At 37.1% G+C, this 24,263-nt stretch overlaps 3 protein-coding genes across 3 annotated transcripts in view; 2 read left to right on the plus strand and 1 right to left on the minus strand.

The window, feature by feature from the left end:
• The window catches only part of ART3 (ADP-ribosyltransferase 3), an 88,221-nt gene extending 66,889 nt beyond the window's left edge, over positions 1–21,332 (minus strand). Inside the window, exon 1 of the mRNA XM_012650972.1 lies at positions 21,274–21,332. The gene's annotated coding sequence lies outside the window, so the exon portion shown is untranslated. The remainder of the gene's footprint in view (positions 1–21,273) is intronic.
• Positions 305–1,924, plus strand: CXCL11 (chemokine (C-X-C motif) ligand 11). The gene is made up of 4 exons (XM_012650995.1): positions 305–476; positions 1,035–1,161; positions 1,256–1,328; positions 1,544–1,924. Exons 1-4 carry the CDS (start codon positions 416–418, stop codon positions 1,583–1,585), a joined length of 303 nt encoding a protein of 100 aa, XP_012506449.1. The 5' UTR covers positions 305–415; the 3' UTR covers positions 1,586–1,924.
• Positions 15,550–17,950, plus strand: CXCL10 (chemokine (C-X-C motif) ligand 10). Its single transcript, XM_012650994.1, has 4 exons — positions 15,550–15,715; positions 16,257–16,383; positions 16,613–16,702; positions 17,163–17,950. The coding sequence occupies exons 1-4, from the start codon at positions 15,655–15,657 to the stop codon at positions 17,203–17,205; spliced, it is 321 nt and encodes a 106-aa protein (XP_012506448.1). The 5' UTR covers positions 15,550–15,654; the 3' UTR covers positions 17,206–17,950.
• Positions 21,333–24,263: the final 2,931 nt, after the last annotated feature.

The following is a 24,263-nucleotide window of genomic DNA, read 5'->3' on the forward strand; positions in this document are numbered from 1 at the left end:
ACAATCTTCCTGAATGAAGGGCAATCAGAATTCCATTGCCCACAGTCATCCAATAATTAATGCATTTCTAGGAAAAGCTACCTTAAGAAGGCTGGCTCCCATCTGGGTATAGCCTATTCCACATTTACACAGCAATTTACTCTTTACAAAGTGCTTTCACATTCTCATCACTTTCAACACTACAATAGGAAGAGACAGTGACATCTATATGAGAACAAAACAGAAACTCTTGGAAGAAAGGAGTATGACTCAAGGAGGGAAATTCCTGTTGCCGTAAGAGGAGTGTTGGTGTATAAATGCTCTATATATACCAATTAAGAATTTCCTTTCATGTCCAGCATTTCTACTCTCTCCAAGAAGAGCATCAAAGCTGAAGGAGAAGCAGCAGCAGGAACAGCAGCAGCAATAAACAAACATGATTGTGAAGGGCATGGCTATAGCCTTGGCTGTGATATTCTATGCTACAGTTGTTCAAGGTAAATGGTACTTTTTACTTCAGCCTATAAATTCCTTTTCTAACGTTTCAAATGTCTTTTCTTCCACTTTTATCCTAACAGGAATGATAAATTTTTATTTACTCTCACATATCAGAAGTTACCATACAGCTTTGGCACAGAAATGTTGGAAATGTTTAAGGCACTGGAAATGACTAGAGATGATAAACTTCATGGAATTTTTGATCTGGCTACAGTATCTGTCAAGAGCCTTGTAATAGTTAATAATAGTTTAATAGCCTGTAATAGTTTTAAATGTCTGTTTTTAAAATCCAAGGGCAAACAAGCTTCATCTCCAATAAACTTCTTTCATGCTTCTTTTCATTTTTTAACGGTTTGCTGACAAATTTAAAGAGAAAATCATCAACATCTTACTTATTTAACTCCTTTCCCATTAATGGTTGTGTCAACTGCTATTTTTGACAAATCAATATCTTCATCCTTAATGAAAATCCTGCTCACATTCATCCCCAGGATTATAAACCACAGTCCTCTGCTGCAATCAGATGTGTCACTAACTAACGCTATCATCTGTTCTAGGCTTCCCCATGTTCAAAAGGGGACGTTGTCTCTGCATAGGCCCAGGAGTAAAAGCAGTGAAAGTGGCAGATATTGAGAAAGCCTCCATAATTTACCCAAGTAACAACTGTGACAAAACAGAAGTGATGTAAGTAATGGCCTTGCTGAAGATGACAATGGTGGGGGCTTTTTTATGTTTTTCCATCCAAACTTTAAGACTCTTTTGTATCTTCCCTTAACAGTATAACCCTGAAAGCACAAAAAGGACATCGATGCCTAAATCCCAAAGCGAAGCAAGCAAGCCTGATAATCAAGGTAGGTTACAGATTACTTCCTGTTATAACCTGTTCTAGCCGAGCCAGGTCTTTCGAAAAAAGAAAACAGACAACTGCAGAAAGATCCTGCTTTGCTCCCGCGTAAAGCAGACTGTTAAGGGTCCCTTGGCTATACTTGCCTTTCATATGTTTTTACATGTCACTGGGAAAACGGGAACAGCCCAAGTAAATAAAACTCTCATTTTCTCATTACAGAAAGTTGAAAGGAAGAATTTTTTAAAATATCAAAATGTATAAAGTCCTGGAAAAGAGGATTTAAAAACCTAGAACAAGTTTAACTGTGACTACTGAAACAAGAATTCTGCCATAAGAAACTGACTTTCTCCTTCTTGTTCCAACATACATTCATCCGTTTCTAGGTCTAACCTAGAACGTAGAACCTTCAAGAAAATGTGATGTTTATAACCATTCTGCTGTGACTATGAAAACATTTCTGTATCTGATCTATGTTCCATATTACTATCTGTGGTTACAATGGAGACATTAACGTTATTACTGGAGTAAAGCCCTTATGGGTCAAAACCATCCGTGTGTGCTAAAACATTCCTCAAATAATTTTTCCTGCAAATACACATTTCTTTCCCCAAATATAATGTAGCACATAAACAGCTAGAAAAAAATTTTTACACATCTTTTTTTGTTGTATAAAAAGACTATAATTCATGAAATATACTGTGAGAAAAATTATAAGCTACGGCAAACTGCAGGTATTTCATAATTGAATTAGTAGCACTGGTCTTTTTTTTTTCCCAACTTTTATTCATTGAGATCTTTGAAGCAATTAGGATATGTGTGTTTACTGTACATTTTGGTTTTCTCTATCTGTATAAATGATAGCAGTATCTTGGATATATTTTAAATATAAAATGTTTCTGTCACCAAAAAAATGCTGAAAAATAAATATTTAAAATATATATGCATATCTGGCAATCACCTTTACTTTTTGTGATTCTATTCCTTAGAGAAATACATAATCTAATCCATTTCTTTAGTCATGCCTGCATACTATAAAATTTAGGGATACCTAAGACTAGTTTACTTTGAAAAGAATCAAAATCATTTTTCTCTAATAAGCTACCACAACCCTTCTTAAAACAGAAGCCATATACTTTCCAGAACATTTAAGATACCTTTAACAATTTTACCTTATTTCAAGAAGCATACAGCTTTGCCACATGCAGAATTTGTTTAGAGGCAGACTTTAATGAGTAGTTGGGAAGGACAGCTGTTTGATTTTGGCGGGGGTGGGGGGAGTCTTCCTAGTCCAAACCCCTTTTTCACTTTGGGCAAATCCCTTAATACGTGAATCATGGTGGGATGCCAAAAGATAGAAGCCAAGGGGAGGAAATCCTCCCCTGCACCCAAAACACGGATTCAGGCAGGCTGTTCCTACCCTAGACTTTGAACTCCCACCAGTACCACAAAGATGCTATCAGTAAGAACATTACTTAAAGCGGCAGCAGCAGGAAAGTCTTACAGTAGAGGCTTTCTAGCACACGTTCTGGTAGCATGACTTTGGCTAGTCCCTCTTGCCACCTAGTTCCCTTAGGTCCTTCCTTGTTCACTTTCCAAGTCTGATTCTCCAGTCTTCCTGTGGATTCTTTGACCATCAATGAAATTCTTTTTCTCCTTAAGCCAGCCAGAGCTAGTTTCTCTGCCAAAAGCCTTGACTGACATAACACTCTTTAAATAGGCAGCTACACATTTGAAAAATTAAAATATTTATTATAGAATTATAATCAGGTATATCTATATTATCTACCTATATAATGAAACTGAGCCAAGTCTGAGATTATCATGTACATTGCAACTAGAGTTTCACTAAGTACCTAAGAAGAATAACTACTTCCTGAAAATCCTGGCATCATAAATGCAGATGCAGTTCCTTGGTGCTGCTCAATGAACTGCTACTACATTGGAAAATGCTCTGAGGTGAATTATAGACTTTATATAATTTATCATAAATCATGACTTAGCATTTAATTTGCTTTGTTTAAATATCTGATTTATGGGAAGGATGGGGAAAGGCACCACACTTCCCCAAAACATATTTACTTTCGCGGTGTCCTCAAATTTTACCTCTTCCCCCAAATGATTAATTCTACCATATTTGTAAAAGTCCTGTCAAATGCATGAATTCAGAAACATGGCACTTTATTTCAATGTGTGTTCTCCATCTCTGTTATCTATAGCAATTCCAAAAAATAAAAAACTAGGGCTGTTCCATCTCTTCCTCTGTCTTGATCCTGAGCCTCTCTTCAACAAGGCCATATGCTTATGATTAACTACCCTGGCTTTATCACATCCCAAGTTGTCACAAGACCCTGAAAACAGAATCATCTAAATTGCCTTCAATATGTGCGTCAATATACAAACAAATTTATCTTCGTATACACATATGCACACATGTTCCAGTCAGCACTTTTAAAAAGATAATAGGAAGGAAAGCAAGGATTAGGAACCTCTTGCCATTTATATTCAGCATCTGCCCAAACGATATTACCTGAAAGTATAATTGATATCACATTAAATTTATTCCATTTGTCCTTTCTCTCCCATCCCTATGGCTAAAGCTTCAGTTCAGGCCTAATCACCCCTTATTCAGACTACTGTAAGAGCCTCCTTGGTTTCCCTACCGCAGTCTCCACCCTCCAACACCACTCTAAAGGAACCTTTGACAAAGACTCTCTTCCTGACCAAACTTTAGTCGGGTTCCTCTGAACCCTCTTTCCAACCTTTGTGTTCATCTTTGCAGAATTTGGTTTTAGATAGAATCATGTTAACTCAATTTAGCGAGAATCCTCCGCCTTCAACATCTAATCGCCCTCGGTATCTGTTCAAATTCCTCATGGTTCACCATTCTCCAGGCGGTATCTGAAGATCCAGGCTTGCTTTCAACAAGGGTATTGTTAAGTCAGTTTAGCAAAATTACCCTATCCTCTTATTAATTTTTCATCCAGTGACACCTTCATCTTTGACTATAAATCCCCACTTGTTCATGCTGCATTCGGAATTGAACCCACTTCTATCCCGAGGTCTCTCCTCTCCTACTGTGGTAATCCCTGAATAAAGTTTGTTTTTATTGCTTTAACTACAGTCCAGCTCTAGCTTTCTTTGACATCTTCTAAAATGAAAATAGAGGTGGTCCCAGGGTTATGGATAAGATTATGTTCCTGAGAACTCTTTGGGTTGGATCTGTACATAACTCAGATCCCTGATGAATAGCCTATATACAATGGTAATAATACTACCATAATGGCTCATATGTGGTAATAATAGTACAATACTGTAATAATAATAATATCCCTGTACTGTAATAACAGTTACAGAAACTATTGTGGTCTTTCTTTTAATTCAAACAGAACATAAAAACAAATTCACACAAAAAGTTTAGATAGGAGATGGGAGAAATTTCAAAGAAGAATATCGAAGGTTAACACTCACCTAATGTTGAATCAATGTTGCCCCTCACTTGCTGAAAGGGGCATTTTTGAGGCAAGAAGGCAGGCTAACATTAATCAGAAGATGATGACAGAGATGGTGCTAGAGAATCAGGATTTGATTCTGTTGCTGGAGGAGGAGAGCTTACTGCCGAAGTCAGTTTCTTGAAAAAAGGTATCTAGGGTTGTTGGCACAGGCTTTTTCTTTTTTTCATCATAAATGGCCTTGTGGCAGCTGATGTTCTCACTAACTGCGCAGTAAACCGCTCAGTATTAGGATCTAACTCCTCTAGCTTAGCAAATCCTGCTTCAATGAGACAAAAGGCTTCAGCTAATTTGTTGTAAACTTCCTTGGCTCTGGATTTTCTGATTCTTTGTGTTCTTGTGTTTCCATCAGCTGCTTCTCTATCTATCAGACTAGCTGCTAGCGTAAAGATGCTGCGCCAATGAACTGCTTATGCCATGCAGGTTTGTTTACATGCGCGGAAGAAATTAGTTCCCAAATTATTAATTGAATTATTTGATTATAAATTATCCTTATGGGGAGATTTGGGAGCCTGTTCATAAGTATGGAATGCTGTTAAGTCAGATTGTCTGTAACCCAGGGACTGCCTACAGATTACAGTCATCCCTTTATACACGTACAAGATTGATTCCAAGACATATACTAAAATCTGCGCATAGTCAAGTCCTGCAGTCGGCCCTGAAGAACCGGTCTATATGAAAAGCCAGCCCTCTGTATGTGCAGGTTTTGCATCTCGCAAATTGCATTTGGTTGAAAAAAAATCTGCATATAAGTGGACCTGCACAGTTCAAACCCATGTTGTTCAAGGGTCAACTCCTTGACCCTTTTAAAATTTCTCCTTTTAAAATCTTTCAATGCCTCCTCATCACCTTCAGAATAAAGTCCACATTGCTTAGCACAGTATCAGTCTATCTTTCTGGATGCTGCTGCTAATTGTGGCATCTTTGCATTCTCTACTCCAGTCATATTCAATTATTTGCAGTTTCCAAGCTATTTTCTATCTGAAATGCCCTTCTTCTTTATCCACTTCTCCGCTACCTACTCATCTTCCAAGACTCAGCTAAAGAGTTATCTGCCGTAATCCCTTCCTGAGGCATCCCACATATATACTCTTTAGAACTGATCGCCCTCCGCTTAGTACCCTCACTGTACCTACATTTTAGCACTTACTGCAACACATAATTTTACCTAATTATAATGTCTTCCTTTCCTAGGAGGAAGACTCCTTTCAGCAATCACCAGATCTCTTCGACAATCTCAGAGCCTCCATGGATGGCCTGCAGCTAATGGTTATCTCACAATATTTGTTTCTTCAGGACTGAGACCATGTCATACTCACTTGTAGCACAGGAGTACAGTACCTTGGCAGGTGCACAATTCTTGCTGGTAAAATAGGACTCTTTGTGCCCAGGGTACCAGAAACCAAAAGGTTTTAACCAGGTTCCACATGAAGTGGTCTTCCTGTTGCATAGTAAGTGATCTTCATCTTTGTATATAGTTGGCATATGTTGCATTGAATAATGCTCTTAGAATACTTGTAGGCACCCTGAATACTTAAGGTTTTCTAATTTGTGGTAGAGATGGTCTTGTGCATAATTTATATTTTTTCATTAATTTCTTTTATCACCATTGTTGTTTTTTATTTGCTTTGCATTAAAGGTTCTAATCAATAGAATTAGAATATCATACATGTGCTTTGTGATAGTCTGAAGTGAGTCTCATGCATGTGAATATCATACATGTGCTTTGTGATAATCTCAAGTGTTCAGTATGTGACAACCATGAATGAACTGAATGAGCACCAATTATACCATACTTTGCTTCTATTACAGCAGTTCTCAAAGCACGGCACTCTCTGCCCCTCTCCCAGAGGTCCCTAGACACTTTCAAAAAGCCCACAGTCAAAACTATTTTTATAATAATATCAATGTCATTTATCTTTTTTATTCTCATTCTGTCATGAGTTTCCCAGAGATTACATAGCAAGTAATACTGCAACAAATTAAATGCAGAAGTAGATATGAGAATCTAGCTGACTTCTATTGAGACAGATTTGCAAAAATGTAAAACAATGCAATTGTTTTCATCAAAAATTTTTTTGGTTTTGCAAAATAGCTATTTTTCAGAAAAGCATGCTATTTATATCAACATGTAATGGGGTTATCACTAGCTTCCAGTACCACCCTTTCCTATCTTGCCTCTTTCTGAGAGATGATAACAGTTTTCCATTGGATGCCCTCAATATCTCCTGCTGGTTCCTTCAATCCTGCCCTGTATTTCTGTAAGTAGAACCTTTACTAAATTCTTTTCATGAGTACAGCTGAGTGTATCCTCTGTTTCCTCTTGATTCTGGTCAGGCATATTCAGCAAAAGAGCCTGCTTCTTCCTGAGGGAAAGTTGATGCTTCTAATTTAAGATGACCAGGTGTCCTGACTTGTGATTGATGTCATAGATTTTATTCATCAACAGAGGCTGATGACAAAAGTAACTTACAGAGGCAGTATAGTAAAGTGGTTGAGAGGCTCTGGAATTAGACTGCCTGGATGCAAATCTTGCTATGGAATCCCATTTTAGCATATTTTAAGACAAGTACACCTCACAGAGTCGGCCTTAAGATTAAATGTGATAAGTAGAACAGCACAGCCTAGCACAAGAGAAATCATGCAGTAAGTATAGATCTGAATATATTACTTTTAATAAAGTAAATTCTCATACCGAGCAGTTTATACAAACAGTTAATATGAAAACCAGCTACTCTTCCCACTCTGTATTAAGAACCATGCATGTCTTGAGATCCCCTGTATTGGGACTTCTAAACGCATCTTACTCTGTAGTCTTCCTGCCCTACTGAAGGGAGGAAGAGAAGGAAAGAAAGAGAGTTGGGGAGGAGGAGAAGAAAAGCGAAAAGGAGAAGGGAAAGGTAACAGGAGCGAGGAAGACCAATTCCCACCTCCTGCTCTTCTCTGCCTATCTTCTGGTTTTATCTCCTGTCATTTCATCTATTAAACTTATTTCATTAACCATCATCTTTCCAGCTCTCCTTCTTCAGTTCTTTGATCTCTGGATTAATAACTCAATGATCTTTTCTGACTAATATGCTGATTTAAGCCCCTCAATTGCTCTAATAAACTAAAATATTGCTAAAATTTAATTCAATATTCTTGGAAACTTCCCAATATTTAAGATACGAAATGACTCAGAAAAGTACTGCCATAATTACAACACATTTCTTTGACTCCTCTCCAAAGGAGGAAACAGGGATCTAACACTCTTGCTATTTCCCTGAAATCAGGACTCTGTGGGAATTTAATTTTTTAATGGACCTCAGGTATACAGATTTGGATTAACCATCATTTTAGCTGATGATACATATACTGTTATCTCTGACTCATGAATGGATATACTTATATGTTTGTAATATAATGAAGACTCATGAACTCATCACTCAAATCAAGAACCAGAACATTAACATTATAATATCCTAAAATATCGCTATGTGTTTCTTCCCTATTCCATTCCTTTGCCTCCATTAGCCCCAAGATAATCCCTATCTTTAATGCTGTATTTTTTTTAAAAATTGTGGTAAAATACACACAACATAAAATTTACTATCTTAACCATTTTTAAGTATAGTTCAGCAACACTAAGTACATTCACACTGTTGTGCAACTATCACTCTCTTGGTTTTTAAAAATAGTTTTATCATTTAAATATACATATCTAAACAAATCATTTAACTTTAGTTGCTGAATTTTATCAAAAGGGTAATCATACTAAATTTAATCTCAATATCATTTTATCTTGCACCATTTTAGAAAGATTCATTTACATTTCGTGCAAACCAGTCTTGCTTGACTTGCTGGTTTTATTCTTAAGTAGTTTATGCTTTATGCACTCATTGTCGTGACTGTAAATTACTTATTTTTAACTAATATTTTAAATTATTTGTTACTGGTATATAAAATACAATACATTGATCTTTTAGCCATCCACTTTGATAAATTCTACTATTATTTCTAAAACTTGTTATTCTTTTGGGTTTTCTGTGCAAACAATTTTATCGCCTGCAAGATCTTATTACTTCCCTTCCAATCCTATGGCTTTTTCTCTGTCTGTTTTACTAGTTAAGCTAGCTAGGCCCTGCAGTACAATGCAAAATGGTGAAGTGTGCATCCTTGTCTCGTTTTGTAAATTCACCATCTGCTTTCATTTACCATAGATAAGCCGGGCTATCCAGATGAGCCCTTTTCTAGGAGTAAATGCTGTATGATTCCAACCCTGAGTTTGACCAGGAGAGTCAGGCCTATGGCTTATGAATGCTATAGACTAACAGGTACGCCTGACCACATACATGGGTAACTACATCATCCAGAGACAGAACCTAGTTTAGCTGCACCTAGGAGATAAATTGAAATCTGGCCAGAGAGATGGCTATGTTTCTGAAATTCTGGCCTGTGAAAAATTCATTCAACTTTTAAAATACCTTTGTAATCTCCTGTCATCTTCATAATAATCTAAAAAGTGGATGGTTTAGGTATTATAATGTGTATTTATTTGAAAGTAAGAAAACAAGCACAGACCTGACAATTTGTTTGAGATCACAGAGCAAGTGAGCGACAGAACTATTAATATATACTATATCTCTAGATTCCCAGCTCATCTTATCATCCCATCCAGCGTGAGAGGAAAGTAAAACTTGTATGGTCCAAAATGTATCCAAACACAGATTATTCCGAACCCTCCTAAGCATGATGACTGTGAACACTCATCATGCTCCGGGGGCTATGAACGCACAGGCAGGCTGGCTATGAATGATGAGACACACGGGTAATTTAAAAGTACGCAACCAGTATTTTTACCAGACACTATCAGAGGGAGACTTTTGAGAGCTCAAAGTTAAAACTATGAAAGGGAAGCTTTGCTCTCCTCTCCCATACTTTCCAAGGAGTATTCCACACCAGATGAGGGGATTCTCAGTCTACAAAAATCACTGAAGTCGTCCTGCTCACTTTTTAGGAAATTTCTTCTAAGCATATTAGTTTCTCGGAAAGCATTTTTTTCCTTGGTCTGTATTTACAAGTCTGTCAGGGCAGACTGTGTGGGGTTTTTTCTTTGTTGTTTTTGGCTGAGTTTTTTTGGCCTGATGCCATAATCAGAGGCTTAAAGGTAAATCAACAGCAGCTGAAACTGAAACTAAAAGGGATAATTCCTTAACTCTCATTTTCTTCCAAACCCAGACTCAGCTCAGTGAATACTAGGAAAGTGAATGTACCAAAAGCCTTTCAAAAATTCAGAGAAATAAAAATTTTAAAAGAGTTATTATTTAGATTTTTATCCAAATGATACATGGAGGGTTGGTTTTGGGTGAAACAAGTAATAGTGAGTGGGCTTGCTATTGTTTCTAAAACTTCGATTTTTTTTTCTGAATGATTTTCCACATTGATCATTTATAAGGTTTCTCCCCTGAGGAGATTCCCATTCAAAATAAGACAATGGTCCTTTGACTCTATGCTCACCAGGCACTGTTCTAATACTCATGCAACTTCCCAGGTACTCTGATCCTGAAAAAGGGGTGACTTGGATACCAGAACCAATCACCCCAATCACTAGGAAGAACTTCATTATAAACGAGTATACTGTCTTTTTAATTTACATCTTAGTCTCTTGTAGATTTGGTTAGTGGAATTAACTCTGAGAACATGTTTACTCTGGATGATTAGGAAAAATGGGAGTTTCTGTACCTGTAAAACTGCGGACCAGATCCTACAGAATCCCAACAAGGCATTACTATCCCTATGAGACTCTACCAACCTTCCTAACTGGTTAGTTGGCTTCTCCTCCTGATCACTGAAGTATAATTCACACTTTAAGGTTCATCTGAGGCCTAAATTTTTTTCTGAAAAATCTGTTGAGAACTTGTGACCTTAATGAGTACAGTCTCCCATCAAATCCCTTATTATTAATATTTATTTTCTATACCAGTCATTTGGCATTGATCATACAGTTTCTTTTGCTGATAGTTATTGTTTCACAGTTTTTGGTCTTCTCAATTACAATGCAAACCCAGCAAGAACACAGGCCTTGGATTTTATCCCCTGAGATTATCTTACTTCCCTACACAAAGTAGACCGACAATAATGAGAACAAATCCAATCCCCCTCATTGTTCTTCAAACACAGTCCATGGCTATAGACCTAATCTGCACTGAGGATATTTGCATTCCTTCATTCATTCAATGTATAATTACAGATAATGAGAAGCTTTTGTGTATTTACTGCAGTGTCCTTGGAATAAAGATCCCGGCCTACAGCTAACTGAGAATATCTGTATTCATTTTACCTACCTAAATCTATGCTAACTTCTGGAGAAAGCATAGTCTTCTTAACTTAAACTTGGTTCCTAAAATTAGGGAAAACAGTAATACTATGTCCAAATGGAGAAATCTGATGAGCCAATGAAAACACTTTTTGAAGAAGTACCTCTTTTATTTATGCTGTTATTCAAAGTTTGTAAGGGTTCATTCATCCATCCATCCATCTATCTATCCATCCGATATTTACCGAATGCCTACCATATGCCAGGTGATGTTTTAGTCCTTGGTGATAAGACCGAAAAGATCCCTGCTCTCCCGAGGCTTACATTCTAATGTGAAGAAACAAACATTAAACAAGTGAAAAATAAACGAACCAAACATCAGATAGTGAGAAATGCCATGCAAAGAATTAAAATAAGGTCATGTCTGCTTCAGACTGTGTGGTTAAAAGAAGGTACAATCTAGCTAAAATTTCAACTGTCCAGAAGGAACTAGTTACACAAAGACCAGGGGGAAAGGCATTCCGGAGAGAGAAAACTGCTGAAAGAGAATGATGTGAGATGAGTCTGGTGAGACAGGTAATAGCCAGATCACAGAGGACTTAGCAAAACAGGTTAATTAAAAATTTGGATTTTATTTACGTATAAGTGGAAGTTGTTGGGGGGTCTTAAGCACAAGACTGACATGATCATTTATGTTATGATAAAAATATCACTCTGTTCTACTGCTACATACATACCCGAGAGAAATGAAAGCATATGCCCCCAAAAATATTTATATAAAAACCTTCATAGCAGCTTTATACCTAATAAAATCTGAAAACAGTCTAGGTGTCCATCAACAAGAAATAAACTGATATGTTTGTGCGATGGAATTATTATACAACAATAAACAGGAATAAATTACTGATCCATGCAACTATATAGATGAATCTTAAAAATATTATACTGAACAAAAGATGCCTTGCACATAGGAGTATATACTTAAATGTCACTTAAGTTGTTCTATAACTTCCTATAAATGGGAAAAAAACAATATATAGTGAAAAACAATCATCTGTAGTAAAAAAAAAACTGGAAGAGAGGTTGGGTCAGGGATAGAGGAGGTGGTGTGAGGATTGCTTAGCAAGAGGCATGAAGGAAGTTTTTGGAATGGTGGTAACATTCTACAATTTGATAGGAGTTCAGGTTATACAAGTTTGTGTATTTGTGAAACTCATCTAATGGTACCTAAGATTTGAACATTTCAAAATATAAATAAATTATAAAATATATAAATATATAAAGTACCCCAAAAGAACCATTAAAATAAATCTTAAGAAAAAACTTCTGGAATGGGTGTAGTAAGGACCCCTGAAAATCTGCTGCTCTATAGAAGCAAAAAGAATACTGGAAAAAATTTGTGAACACCAACTCTCTCCAATCTCTGGAAATTAGCCAAAGGTTTGCAGTAATCCAAAGAATTTCTAAAACACACAGCTGAATCTTGGTAAAAACAGAAAGCTTGTGGCATTTTTAATCTGTCCTATTCTCATTCTCCTATCCCCAGCTCTGTAGTAGCCTTGAAAACTAACAGCCTCACAACTACGTGGCTCTGAAAAGCAGCCTTGATGCCAACAGAGAAGCAGAATGGGTTTGGAACTCCCCAAAAGCTCCAACCCCAGATGATTATCACTATTTGACTTGTCTAGAATCTCCCTTAAAAGATTCATTCTCAAAGCTTGTCTTTATTTGATCAAGAGCTCACTTGGTATGAACAGCCCTACCCTTAGGATGTTTGCTGAAAAACAATCAGCAGCAATTGTTAATTCCAATTACCAAATCTGTTGGGTCTAACAAGAGGTTGACTAAAAATTTAAAAGGAAGCAAAAGTAGGGAACAAGATGTATACAGGCAGCTTTGAAAAGGAATCTAGAAGACCATACATGTTCAGGGATGGGTAGGCACATACTCAGAGAAAGACCTGAGGAGGCCCTACTCTCTCACTTCAAACTGACCTTGAGGTTCTATGCAAACAGAAAGTGGAGGCTAGGGCAGAATTGTAAACTGTCTGCCAGAGCATTGAAGGCCTACCCCAACACACACACAGAGCCCCTCAGTAAAGCAGACTTACTGGTTCAAAGCATTTAAAGCAATCTTAATCCAATCATTAGGTGAACACTAAGCTAAGTGAACATAGACTTCAGTGACTACACACTATAAAGAATAAAGACATTACAGGATTAGCTCAGGAAATTCATTAAACAAAACAAATAACCACCACCAGCAATAACAGCAAACTCTAAGGAGGAGAAGAATCTGATTTCCAGAGTTGCCACATTATATTATTTTAAATATCCAGTGTTCAATAACGAATTATAAGAAATACAAAGAAAAAGTATGGCTCATACACATTTAAAAAGCAATCACTAGAAACTATTTCCAAGGAGACCCAGGCATTTTCTCATTGGACTTACTAGACAAAGACTTTAAGTCAGCTATTATAAATATGTTCAAAGAACTAAAGAATACCATGTCTAAAGAATTAAAGAAAAGTATGAAAATAACACAGGCCCATCCATACACTGCTGTAGCCTAGCTGACTATGAAAAGACCTCCCATATACTTTCCTAGGTTCCAAATATTACCTGCCTCAGATCTCCCATTGCAGAGTGATGCCTGCATTTGGAACCAGTATTTCATCTTAGAGCCCCTGTTGCCAATTAACTTGCAAAGAACACAGCCAAGGGCCACTATATCCCTTGGATACTGCTGAATTTCCATTGTCGGGTCCAACACATGTTCTACTGTAGGGGTATCATATGGTTTCTACTGTTATCTATTGTGAACTATTAGCCAAGTACCACTGAATGCTAAGAAACCAAGCATTGCCCCCATTTGTCACCCAGTTGAAAATGTGCTAATTTCAGTTATCACTGTTACCAGCTCAGTGGCTGATGCTTTTTTCTTTTGTTTTGCACTTAATAGGCTCTTGGAGCTGAACTCCATCCTGAATCAACCTCTGCTGTCTCAACCTCCTATCTCAAGCTCTTCTCCTGAGGTCTGTGTCTACTAGTGCTCCCCCTTTGAAATTTATCTCCTCAAAAAAGCATCCTTTTTTTTTTTTTTTTTTGCAATAACCCTATGATAGCTATGGATCCTCTTTTCACACCATTCTAGATGTCACTTTAGGATGTCTTCATTCAGGGACTGCTACAAGATATGAAACTTGTTTTAACACCCTAGAAATTGGATATCCAAATGAGTAGTGTTTTCTCAAAATAGCTATGTCGGAGGCTATTCACTTATTCTAATGATCCAAGAATTCATTGAATTCTTTAAAACTTGCCAGTTCCATATCTTTGACCTCGCTTAAGAAGACCAATCCTATTACTTTATAGTATTTGATCAAAGAGCACTGCCCAGCTAAATCACTTGTCCTTATCATCAGATACAACTTGCTGTTACCAAAAATTAGATCTAAAAAAGATGAAAAATTTGTATTACTGAGAATATTTTTTAAAATAGCCTCTGAAAGTAATTATAAAAGTTTAAAATAGGCCGGGCGCAGTGGCTCACGCCTGTAATCCTAGCTCTCTGGGAGGCTGAGGCGGGCAGATTGTTTGAGCTCAGGAGTTCGAAACCAGCCTGAGCAAGAGCGAGACCCTGTCTCTACTAAAAATAGAAAGAAATTAATTGGACAACTAAAAATATATAGAAAAAACTAGCCGGGCATGGTGGCGCACGCCTGTAGTCCCAGCTACTCGGGAGGCTGAGGCAGGAGGATCGCTTGAGCCCAGGAGTTTGAGGTTGCTGTGAAGTAAAATGACGCCACGGCACTCTAGCCCAGGCAACACAGTGAGACTCTGTCTCAAAAAAAAAAAAAAAAAATGGATAGTAGCCTTTGTATGACCTAATATTGTACAATAACCTCTAAGACTCCTCATCCATCTATAAAATGAAAATAACTTTCTTACCTTCTTCACAGGGTTATTGTGGGGATCAAACGAGAAAGTTTGACACTTCTGAAACCCATAAAGTAAATAATGTAAAATATTCTTATTCATGCCTTACTGTTGCAAACTAAGATGGATACAAAACAGGCATACTCATTTAAAAACTGTATTTAGGACTCTGACTTAAGGGTTAAGTTGGTATTTTTATTTTGAAGCATAAGAAAAATGAGAATTAAAGCTTCATTTTTAAAAAATGTGCAATGTGCAATGAAATTCTGTTTTTCAAGAAACAGTTTATGTTTTGGAAAGTGAAACCTAACTCACTGTTACTGAAAAAAAGTAGGCAGAGGGAAATTCCGTAACTCAGAGGCCACGATAAATACAAATATACGTTCGATTTTCCAATTTGGGACTTCCCCAAGGAACGGCCAGCAGGTTCTGCTGAGTCAACCATAATGTTATCCAATCAGAGTTAGGGAGGGAAAGTGCCTTTGCAGATAAATATTGCAGACTAGCCCCACGTTTTCTGAGACACTCCCCAGCTGCTCTGACATATTCTGAGCCTACAGCAGAGGAATCTCCAGTCTCAGCACCATGAACCAAAGTGCCATTCTTATTTTCTGCCTCATCTTTCTGACTCTGAGTGGCACTCAAGGTAAGGAACATCAAGGGATAATTTGTAAAATGAGAAATAGGACTGGGTATAAATTTTTTAAATACAGAAATAATGTATTTGCAAAAATGTCATTGCATGCCTATAAATAAGAGGGAAATAAGCAGAGATTTCCTGCTGGTGACAGAAAAGAAACAATTAGAATAAAAGGAAGAGAGAAGAAAGGGATGGAGGGAGGGAAGACAGAAGAGATAGGAAAGAAAGAGGACAGAGAGAGAAAATGTGAGGGAACGAGGAGAGAGAGGATGAGACACAGATACCTCTTTACCTAAGTTTAATTAACCACATGTACTGTGCTTAAGGATATGATTTTATAATCAATGAATTGCAATCTCTTTTTCCAGATAATCAACTATTTAATCATTCAGAGCTATGTTATAACGGAATGCATTCCTTCTCAGATTAAGTGACTATGCAATGATATGGGGATATAGGTTCTGCTAAATACTACCCACTCCGCATTAAACACCTAAAATGAAACATTTACTAACCTTCCCTGCTGTACCTGTCTCTTTTCCTGCAGGAATGCCTCTCTCTAGAACTGTGCGCTGTACCTGCATCAAAATTAGTAATCAACCTGTTAATCCAAGGTCCTTAGAAAAACTTGAAATTATTCCTGCAAGTCAATCTTGTCCAAGTGTTGAGATCATGTGAGTAAAATCCTATCTGGTCACCTTCCTCATTGTAATCATATACTGCATGAAATATTTCATGATAATGGCAAAATATCAGTAAAGGGTTTGCAGTGATTCTAAAACTAATGTATAACACGGGAAAACATGTAGAGTGAAACTTAAATGCCTGACTCCAGAACTATATATTCCATGTTTTATTGGTCCAACATTGTTTAAAATGTTTTCACCCCATTTACTTCTATAGTGCCACAATGAAAAAGAAGGGGGAGAAGAGATGTCTGAATCCGGAATCTAAGGCCATCAAGAATTTACTGAAAGCAGTTAGCAAGGAAAGGTAAGTTTGCCATTTCCTAAAGAGCAATTCTTCGCCAAGTAACAGCAATCTTGGGAAGTCAGAAATATTTGCATTGGGCTTTGCTATGGGATCATTGGCTTTAAAATGTTACCCTCATGCTCTCCCCTACTTCCATTTATTTATATACTGAGGTACCGTCTTGTGTGGGAAGTATCTAAAGTTACCCTGATCACCTGTGCAGAAGTGTCAGCAGGTCGCTTCGACCTGAGTCAGAGCTCCAACTATCCAAGAAAAGCTGCCCAATTTCCCCCAAGCCTTTCCTGGCCTAAAAAAATCAGCCCCTGCAATCCATGACAATTATGCAGCAGCAGGAAAGCTCAACACATCCTTTACCCGAGGATCTTTGGGTTATCTTTGAACTCAGTATGTTCCAAGCAGAACCCAGACTGAAGCTAGAGTCTGAGTATCACACCTTTGCATCCCCTTTCTCTTCTTACAGGTCTAAAAGATCCCCAAAAACCAGAGAGAAGAAAAATCACTGAAGTGCTGATAAGGACGGGCCAACAGAGAAGCTGCTTCTCCCACCACTTTCCTACACAGAGACACCTCCAGCCCTAATTGTCCCTAGTTTGCAGTTCCCCTAAAAGACGACCAACAGTCACCATATTAGCTGCTACTCCTCCTGAAGGAAAGTAGATGATTCATCAGCCCTGGAACTGTACTATAAGCTAAGCTGAGGTGCTACACAGAGAATGTACCGAGTTCTACCCCTGCTACTGACACTTTCCTCACCTTTCCTATCTCCCAAAGGTTTTTAAGGGATCTTTCTGCTTCTAGGTTTATCAGAGTTCTTAGATTCTCAAACAACTAAAAGGTATGCAACCAAAGTGATAATACAGCCTCCTTTTTTAAGAACAGTCTTTACTCCACGGATTTCCATTATCCTATCATTCTCCCAAGGGGCCCATATTCTTTCAGTGGTTACAGTAATACGCATAATTCCAAATACATATAGGAAGCTAGAAATGTCTGGAAATGTATGTGTAAATATTATTATTTAATGAAAGACTGTACAAAGTAGAATTCTTAGATGTACATATTTCATATATTGTTTTTAGTGTACATAAAGTAATTTGTGATTTAAGTACTACATATCAATGAGTAATGTGAAAAATTTTTAATCTAGATACATGCTCTGTGTGTTATATAAGACAAATGTGCCGGATGGTTGTCAAAATAAAAATGATGTGTTTTCCTGAAAATATTAGGAGAGATTAAATGTTGAGAGCCCAAAAAGTTAATAAAGTAATTATAACTAAGATGAAGTGTCTTGGGGGTCATTTGATTGGGACGTTTATTTCATAAAATGGTTAGATTGGAGAATCTATGGCCTGGAGAAGAAGTTGGGATGGATAGAGGACAAATGAGTTGGAGAACCACCACACTCCTTCTAACTATAGCCTCCCGAGAGGCCCATCATATAAGATTCCTGCAGGACTAATATGGCATAAGAGATGGAGCCTGACCTGAGCTTCAAACCCCTATAGCCAAATTTCTATGAGACACATCTACACCTCGGTACCTGATAGGGAGTTTAAGCTCCGAAATATCTTAAATTAATTCTCCTCCCCCCCCCAGATCTGTTTCTCCTCCTCTATTCTATGTCCTAGTTTAATTGTACCATCATCCACTCAGTTCCCCAAACCAGAAACCTAGGAGTAAATTCTATACTATTACTTCTCCCTCACCTCCCAGATCCAATTAGTTACAAGAAGATACCTGCAACACATTTAGTTGACAAATTATTAGTATCTGGAATAAAGAATTCCCATGGATAAAAAAAGGAAAAGACAGAAAACCAGTTGAAAAATGAGAAACAGAAGTGAATAAGAATTTCACAGAAGAAAAAGGTACAAGCCCCTAATATGAAAAGATGTTCAACCTCAGCTATAATCAAGGAAATGTACATTCAAATCATTATGGTATACCATTTCACACCTGCAGACTGGCAAAAATTTTTAAGATGGATAATACCAACTATAAACAAGGATGTAGGGTAAAGGAAGAATGCCCTTTCACTGCTGATGAAAGAAAAAATAGTTTTAACTACTTTGGAAAACAGTTCAGCATTATCTCACAAAGCTGAACATGACATATTCCATATTCCAGCAATTCTACTACTACAGAAAAATTCTTACATAGGACATATATTAAGAATGTTATAGCAGCATTTTTTGTAATAGCAAAAATTTGGAAACAATCCAAATGTTCATGAATGGATAAGTAAATCAGGGTATGTTTATTCAATAGAGTATTACACAGCAGTGAAAATAAATGATATACAACCATATACATCAACATGGATGAATTTCAAAAACAATCTTGCAAAAAAGAAGCATGTCAGAGAAGAATACATGCAACATGATTCTACTTATTATAAAGTTTTAAAGCAGGCAAATTTAACATTTTATTTAGGAGTAAAGACAACTGTGGTGAAAAACAAAACACGAAGATATGATTCACATATAATTAGAATGGTGATTATTTCCAAGGAGAAAAGGGAGTGCAATCAGAGAGGAGTGCATAGGGCCTTCTGGACTATGATAAAGTCATTTTCTTTTTACATAGGTGGTGGATACGTAAGAGTTCTTTCATCTGTACCTATACATTTTCATTTTTTGAACATATGTTCTACTTTACATTAAAAAGGCAAAAAAATTAGCAGAAAAACAAAGAATTCCAGAATATTACCAATTATGAGGTGTCTTCATGAATATCAAGCAACTTCGCATAGCAAAATGGAAGAATAAGAAAATTACCACACTTTGGTATATGACAAAGGAATACAGTGTATGATAATCACTATGGGAGTCTTAACTAGATCACAGTAAAACTGTAAAGTGGCAGAATTCCTCCTTTCTGACCTCTTATTTTTCTTTTTGTCCTGACCTCCTAAAGCTGTACAAAAGGTCACCTATTGTCTTATTCTGTTTTGTGCTGCTACAAAAAAATATCTGAGGCTGGGCAATTTCTAAAGAAGAGAATTTACTTCCTCACAGTTCTGGAGGCTGGGAAGTCCAAGATCAAGGTGCCATCATCTGGTGAGGGCCTTCTTGGCGCATCCTCACGTGGGAGAAGAGCAAGAGAGCACAAACTCCCTGTATCAAGCCCCTTCATGAGAGCATCTAATTCCATTCAGGAGGGAGGAGCCGTTATGGCCTAATCATCTCTTAAAAGCCCCATCTCAGTACTATCACATTGGCAAGGTCTGAATTTTGGAAGGGACACCTTCAAACCATAGCACATATTTTACCCTAAGGTGACTGTCAGTGAATTTTCAGGAAGTTGTTAACAAACAGAGGTTTACATCATTCTCTGTTCAAAAGTAGGGTTCATTATTTCTTTATTCCTACTATAGACCAGGTTATAAGAAATGACTATATCAAGAATTTATAATACACTAATAAAGACAGAGACAAAGTAAATAGGTCATCCCATGGACTGAAAAAACTCCAAATGTGCATAGAAAATAGAGAAAATCAGGAAACCTTTCCTAGAAAAAGTGATGGCTGATCTGGAATTTGAAAGACACATATGTATCTGATAGGTAGAAAGAGAAAAGTGAATTCTGCTAAAGGAAAGAGCATGTACAAAGACACGTTAAGTGTGAAACGGCATGGGGTGTTCAATCTGGAAGAATGTGATTATACAGTTAGAGGTGTGGATATTGTTAAAATGATGCCGGATTCTGTAAAAATTGGTGGGTTCGTCAAAAAAATGATACTGGAGAGACAGATAGGAATTAGATCATGAAAGCCTTTCTACACTATGCTAACTATGCTATCACCATCAATATATTTATATTTTTATAAGTTATATACATGCTATAAAACATATACAAAAAATAAGGTATAAGATTGCTATATTATGTTATAGTAACAAAACTCCCCAAATATTAAAGACCTAAAACAATGAAAGTTTATTTCCTGCCCATATAAAGTTCCACATAGTTTAACAAGGCCTCTCTGCTACCTCAGGAATATAGTCTCCCTCTATCTCAACAGAAGGTTGCCATGACAGGAAAAGAGAAAGACGGAAGTGACATACCTTTTAAATGAAGTCCGCATTACCTTGTGCAGAACAAGTCACATTGCCTTAATTTCAATGGCTGCTAGATACTATAGGCAAAGTGTACTTATCTTTGCCACAAATAGAAATTAAAAACAATTTTAATTAGAAAAGCCAGAAGACAAGGTTCATGTAGTATTCTAGCTCAGAGAGAGAAAACTCTTTAGATGTCTAACTTTAAAAAAAAAAAATCCATCTTCTTAGGGAAGTTAGATCAGAGATGAAGAACAGTGCTGGGCAATTATCAAGCTCTGTATATGAAACAGTGAATTGACTAAGTATGGTGTGACAAAGAAAATTAGGAGAGAAGATTACAAACGTTTTTCCCTTTCCCACTCTCCCTTCTTTGGGGAAGTCCAGTATTCTTACATCAGATGCAACATTTTGATGACTATGGTCCATATATTTCCCCAGAAAAAGACATTTTCACCCTGAGATTTATAACATGATCATACTACATGATCCCATGACCCCATACATACCTGGACAGAAAGTTCACCGTGTTTGATGTAAATAATATTTCACGTACAAAGTGAACAAATGGACGCATCTACAATAGTAAAAAAAAAATAAAATTGAGACTAAACCATGAATGTATCATCCCAAATTGCCTAGATAATAGAACCACTTATCTTGTTAATGATGTTTTATTAAGAAAAACCATCACAGTAACAAATCCAACCATAAGAAGGGGTGGAACAATAAATAGTCTAGCCAGCTCCAGTTTAGGAGAAGCTCTGGGGAGGAATCTAGAAGGCATCTTTGCAATGAACAAGGATAACCAGAAAAGAATCCTAGATTACAGTTACAAGGAAACAGATAAGCATATAAGCACGTATACCAATGAATTTAGGTCTTGCAAAGTATCTCCTGATGACCAGTTGTCAGTACAAATAAATGAAATGCATGTGAATCCATGTTGTCTCATCTATTCTTATTGATGCTAATCATTACATGAAAGGAATGCTAAAGGGAGTAGGGTAATGAAGTTGACATTATAAATGTCAAAATAAATGTAAAAACTATTCAGGAAAGGGAGAGACAACCTTAGGCTGTGGTGTGTTCAGGGAAGATTTGACAAAGAAAGCAGAATCTCAAGTAGTTATCTACTCAAAGTAATGCACCTTGAAGTGAAACTCTTTTTAAGCAGCATGCAGAAATTTAGCTTAGCCAAGGAGCAAGAATCACAGAACCAATATTGCAACCATACACTACCCATACCCAGCTACAGACCTCTGAAAATAGCTCAATATACCTCTGGGACTAAGGAATACAATTATTTAGCTTAGAGAGAAAGAATGGATTGATGGATTGAGATAGAAAATACCAGAAATATTAAAATCCCAAGTCACTGATCCTCAGACACTGAAGTATCCTATGTGCACTTTGGAATATAAAAACAAAAACTAATTAAATTAGAATTACACATTTCTTGGGAAATGGAAGTATGAGTAATGACATCATGTCTACTTCTGGCAAAATCACTCAAAATAAAAATTTACAATTGAAGTAACAAGAAATGTAGTTTCACAAATGTCATGAGAATATTAACTACAAAGTCTAATTAACAAATACCATAATATTAGAGGAGAAAAGACAGAAAGAACATACCCACAATGGTAGACATCATAATATGAGTTGAAAATGTTAGAGCACAATTTTTACCTGGGAGTATTACCATCATTCCTACCAGGAGAAATACATTTGAATCTTGGAGTGAGAGGTAAACGCAGCTTGAAAATGCATATGCAGTTTCATAATTTGAAAAACAGTAACAACTATTATTTTTTAATACAAACTGTTGTAGTGTGGAGGGCGCGAACAGACCACGAGAGAATTCAATGGAGCCAAATTGAGAGTCTTTATTAGCTGGCCAGCGACCACCTCTGCCCGCATAAAAGCAGTACAAGAGAGTGGCACCAGTCTTTTGCTTCTACAGGAATTTTATACTAATTTGAGGGAGGCTACGTGGCATAAAACAGGTATTCTGAGAACAAAGGAAACAAAGGCAGGATGTACAATCAATATTTCAATGACACAGAGTCCTGAGATCTGGCTGTTCTCACAGATCTCTGGTGCCCAAAGACAGATTACAATCATTGAAGTAAAGCACAATCTAAGTTATAGATTAAACACAGAACATTCTTCCAGTTACACATCGATCATAAGTTGAACCCTTGACATACTTCGCGTAGGGCGATCAGGCCCTGAATTCTAACAATTGCTAACCGCAAGCTTTGTACAGAAGCAAATAGCGTTTATTAAAGTTCCCTAGCAACTATAATTGCATTATACCTTTTTATTCATTAACCCTTCAAAGCATCTCAGCTCACTACACAAACTACAGTAAATAAAATTTATATAATTCTCTTGGCTGATAGTGATCCTCAGACAATAGAACGAAACGTTTTTACAGTAAGATTTTTTTTTTTTTTTTGGAGACAGGGTTTTGCCTGTTGCCTGGGCTAGAGTACAGTGGCGTCATCATAGTTCATTGCAACTTCAAACTCCTGGGCTCAAGCAATCCTCCTGCCTCTGTCCCCAAGTAGCTGGGACAGGTGTACAGGTGTGCACCACCACGCCCAGCTAATGTTTTTAATTTTTTGTAAAGACAGGGTCTCGCTACGTTGCCAGGCTGGTCTTGAACTCCTGGCCTCAAATGATCCTCCCATCTCAAACTCCCAAAGTGCTAGATTACAGGTAAGAGCCACTATGCCTGGCCTAGAATAAGCCTTATCATTAATGTATATATTAACATTTGTTAGCTGTATACACACTAGTTATTTTCAGTTTCAAGAGAAGTATATGTTGTATTGTAAACTAAAGTTTGATTTCTGTGGTTACTACAGTGTAATACAAGAGTTTCTGAGTTCCTAAAAAGTAACTTTTGTTCATCTGCTGGCCAGGAGTTCCAGACCAGCCTGGGCAACACAGCCAGACCTTGTCTCCCCTAAAATAACTAAAAATTATCTAAGCATGGTGACACACACCTGTAGTACCAGTTACTGTGGCAGGGAGATCCTTGAGCCCAGGAATTTGAGGCTGCAGTGAGCTATGATTGTGCCACTGCACTCCAGCCTGGGTGACACAGTGAAACCCCTCCCATATACAAGTATCTTTTTTTTTTTTGAGACATGGTCTTGCTGTGTTGAAGCTAATGGCCCAATTATAGCTCAATGTAACCTTGAATTCCTGGGCCAAAATGATCTCCCCACCCCAGCCTCCCAAGTAGCTGGGACTGCAGGTGTGTGCCACCACGCCCAGTAAAGTATCTTTTAAGATTAAATATTTTTCTTCTAAACTTGTCTTTTAATGAAGAAAGGGTCTTTAAAAAGATAAATTATTTAGCTATTATCAAAGAATAAAGTTAAATCTATTTTCCAAAGACAGTCTGAAAGTTACAAAACAATGGCCACAAGTGACTATTTTCTAATATAATAATTGTGTATTTTAGAATAACAAAAATATTCAT

The sequence above is a fragment of the Propithecus coquereli genome, unplaced genomic scaffold (genome assembly GCF_000956105.1).
Source record: "Propithecus coquereli isolate 6110/MARCELLA unplaced genomic scaffold, Pcoq_1.0 Scaffold343, whole genome shotgun sequence".
In the NCBI taxonomy this organism is placed as follows: domain Eukaryota; kingdom Metazoa; phylum Chordata; class Mammalia; order Primates; family Indriidae; genus Propithecus; species Propithecus coquereli.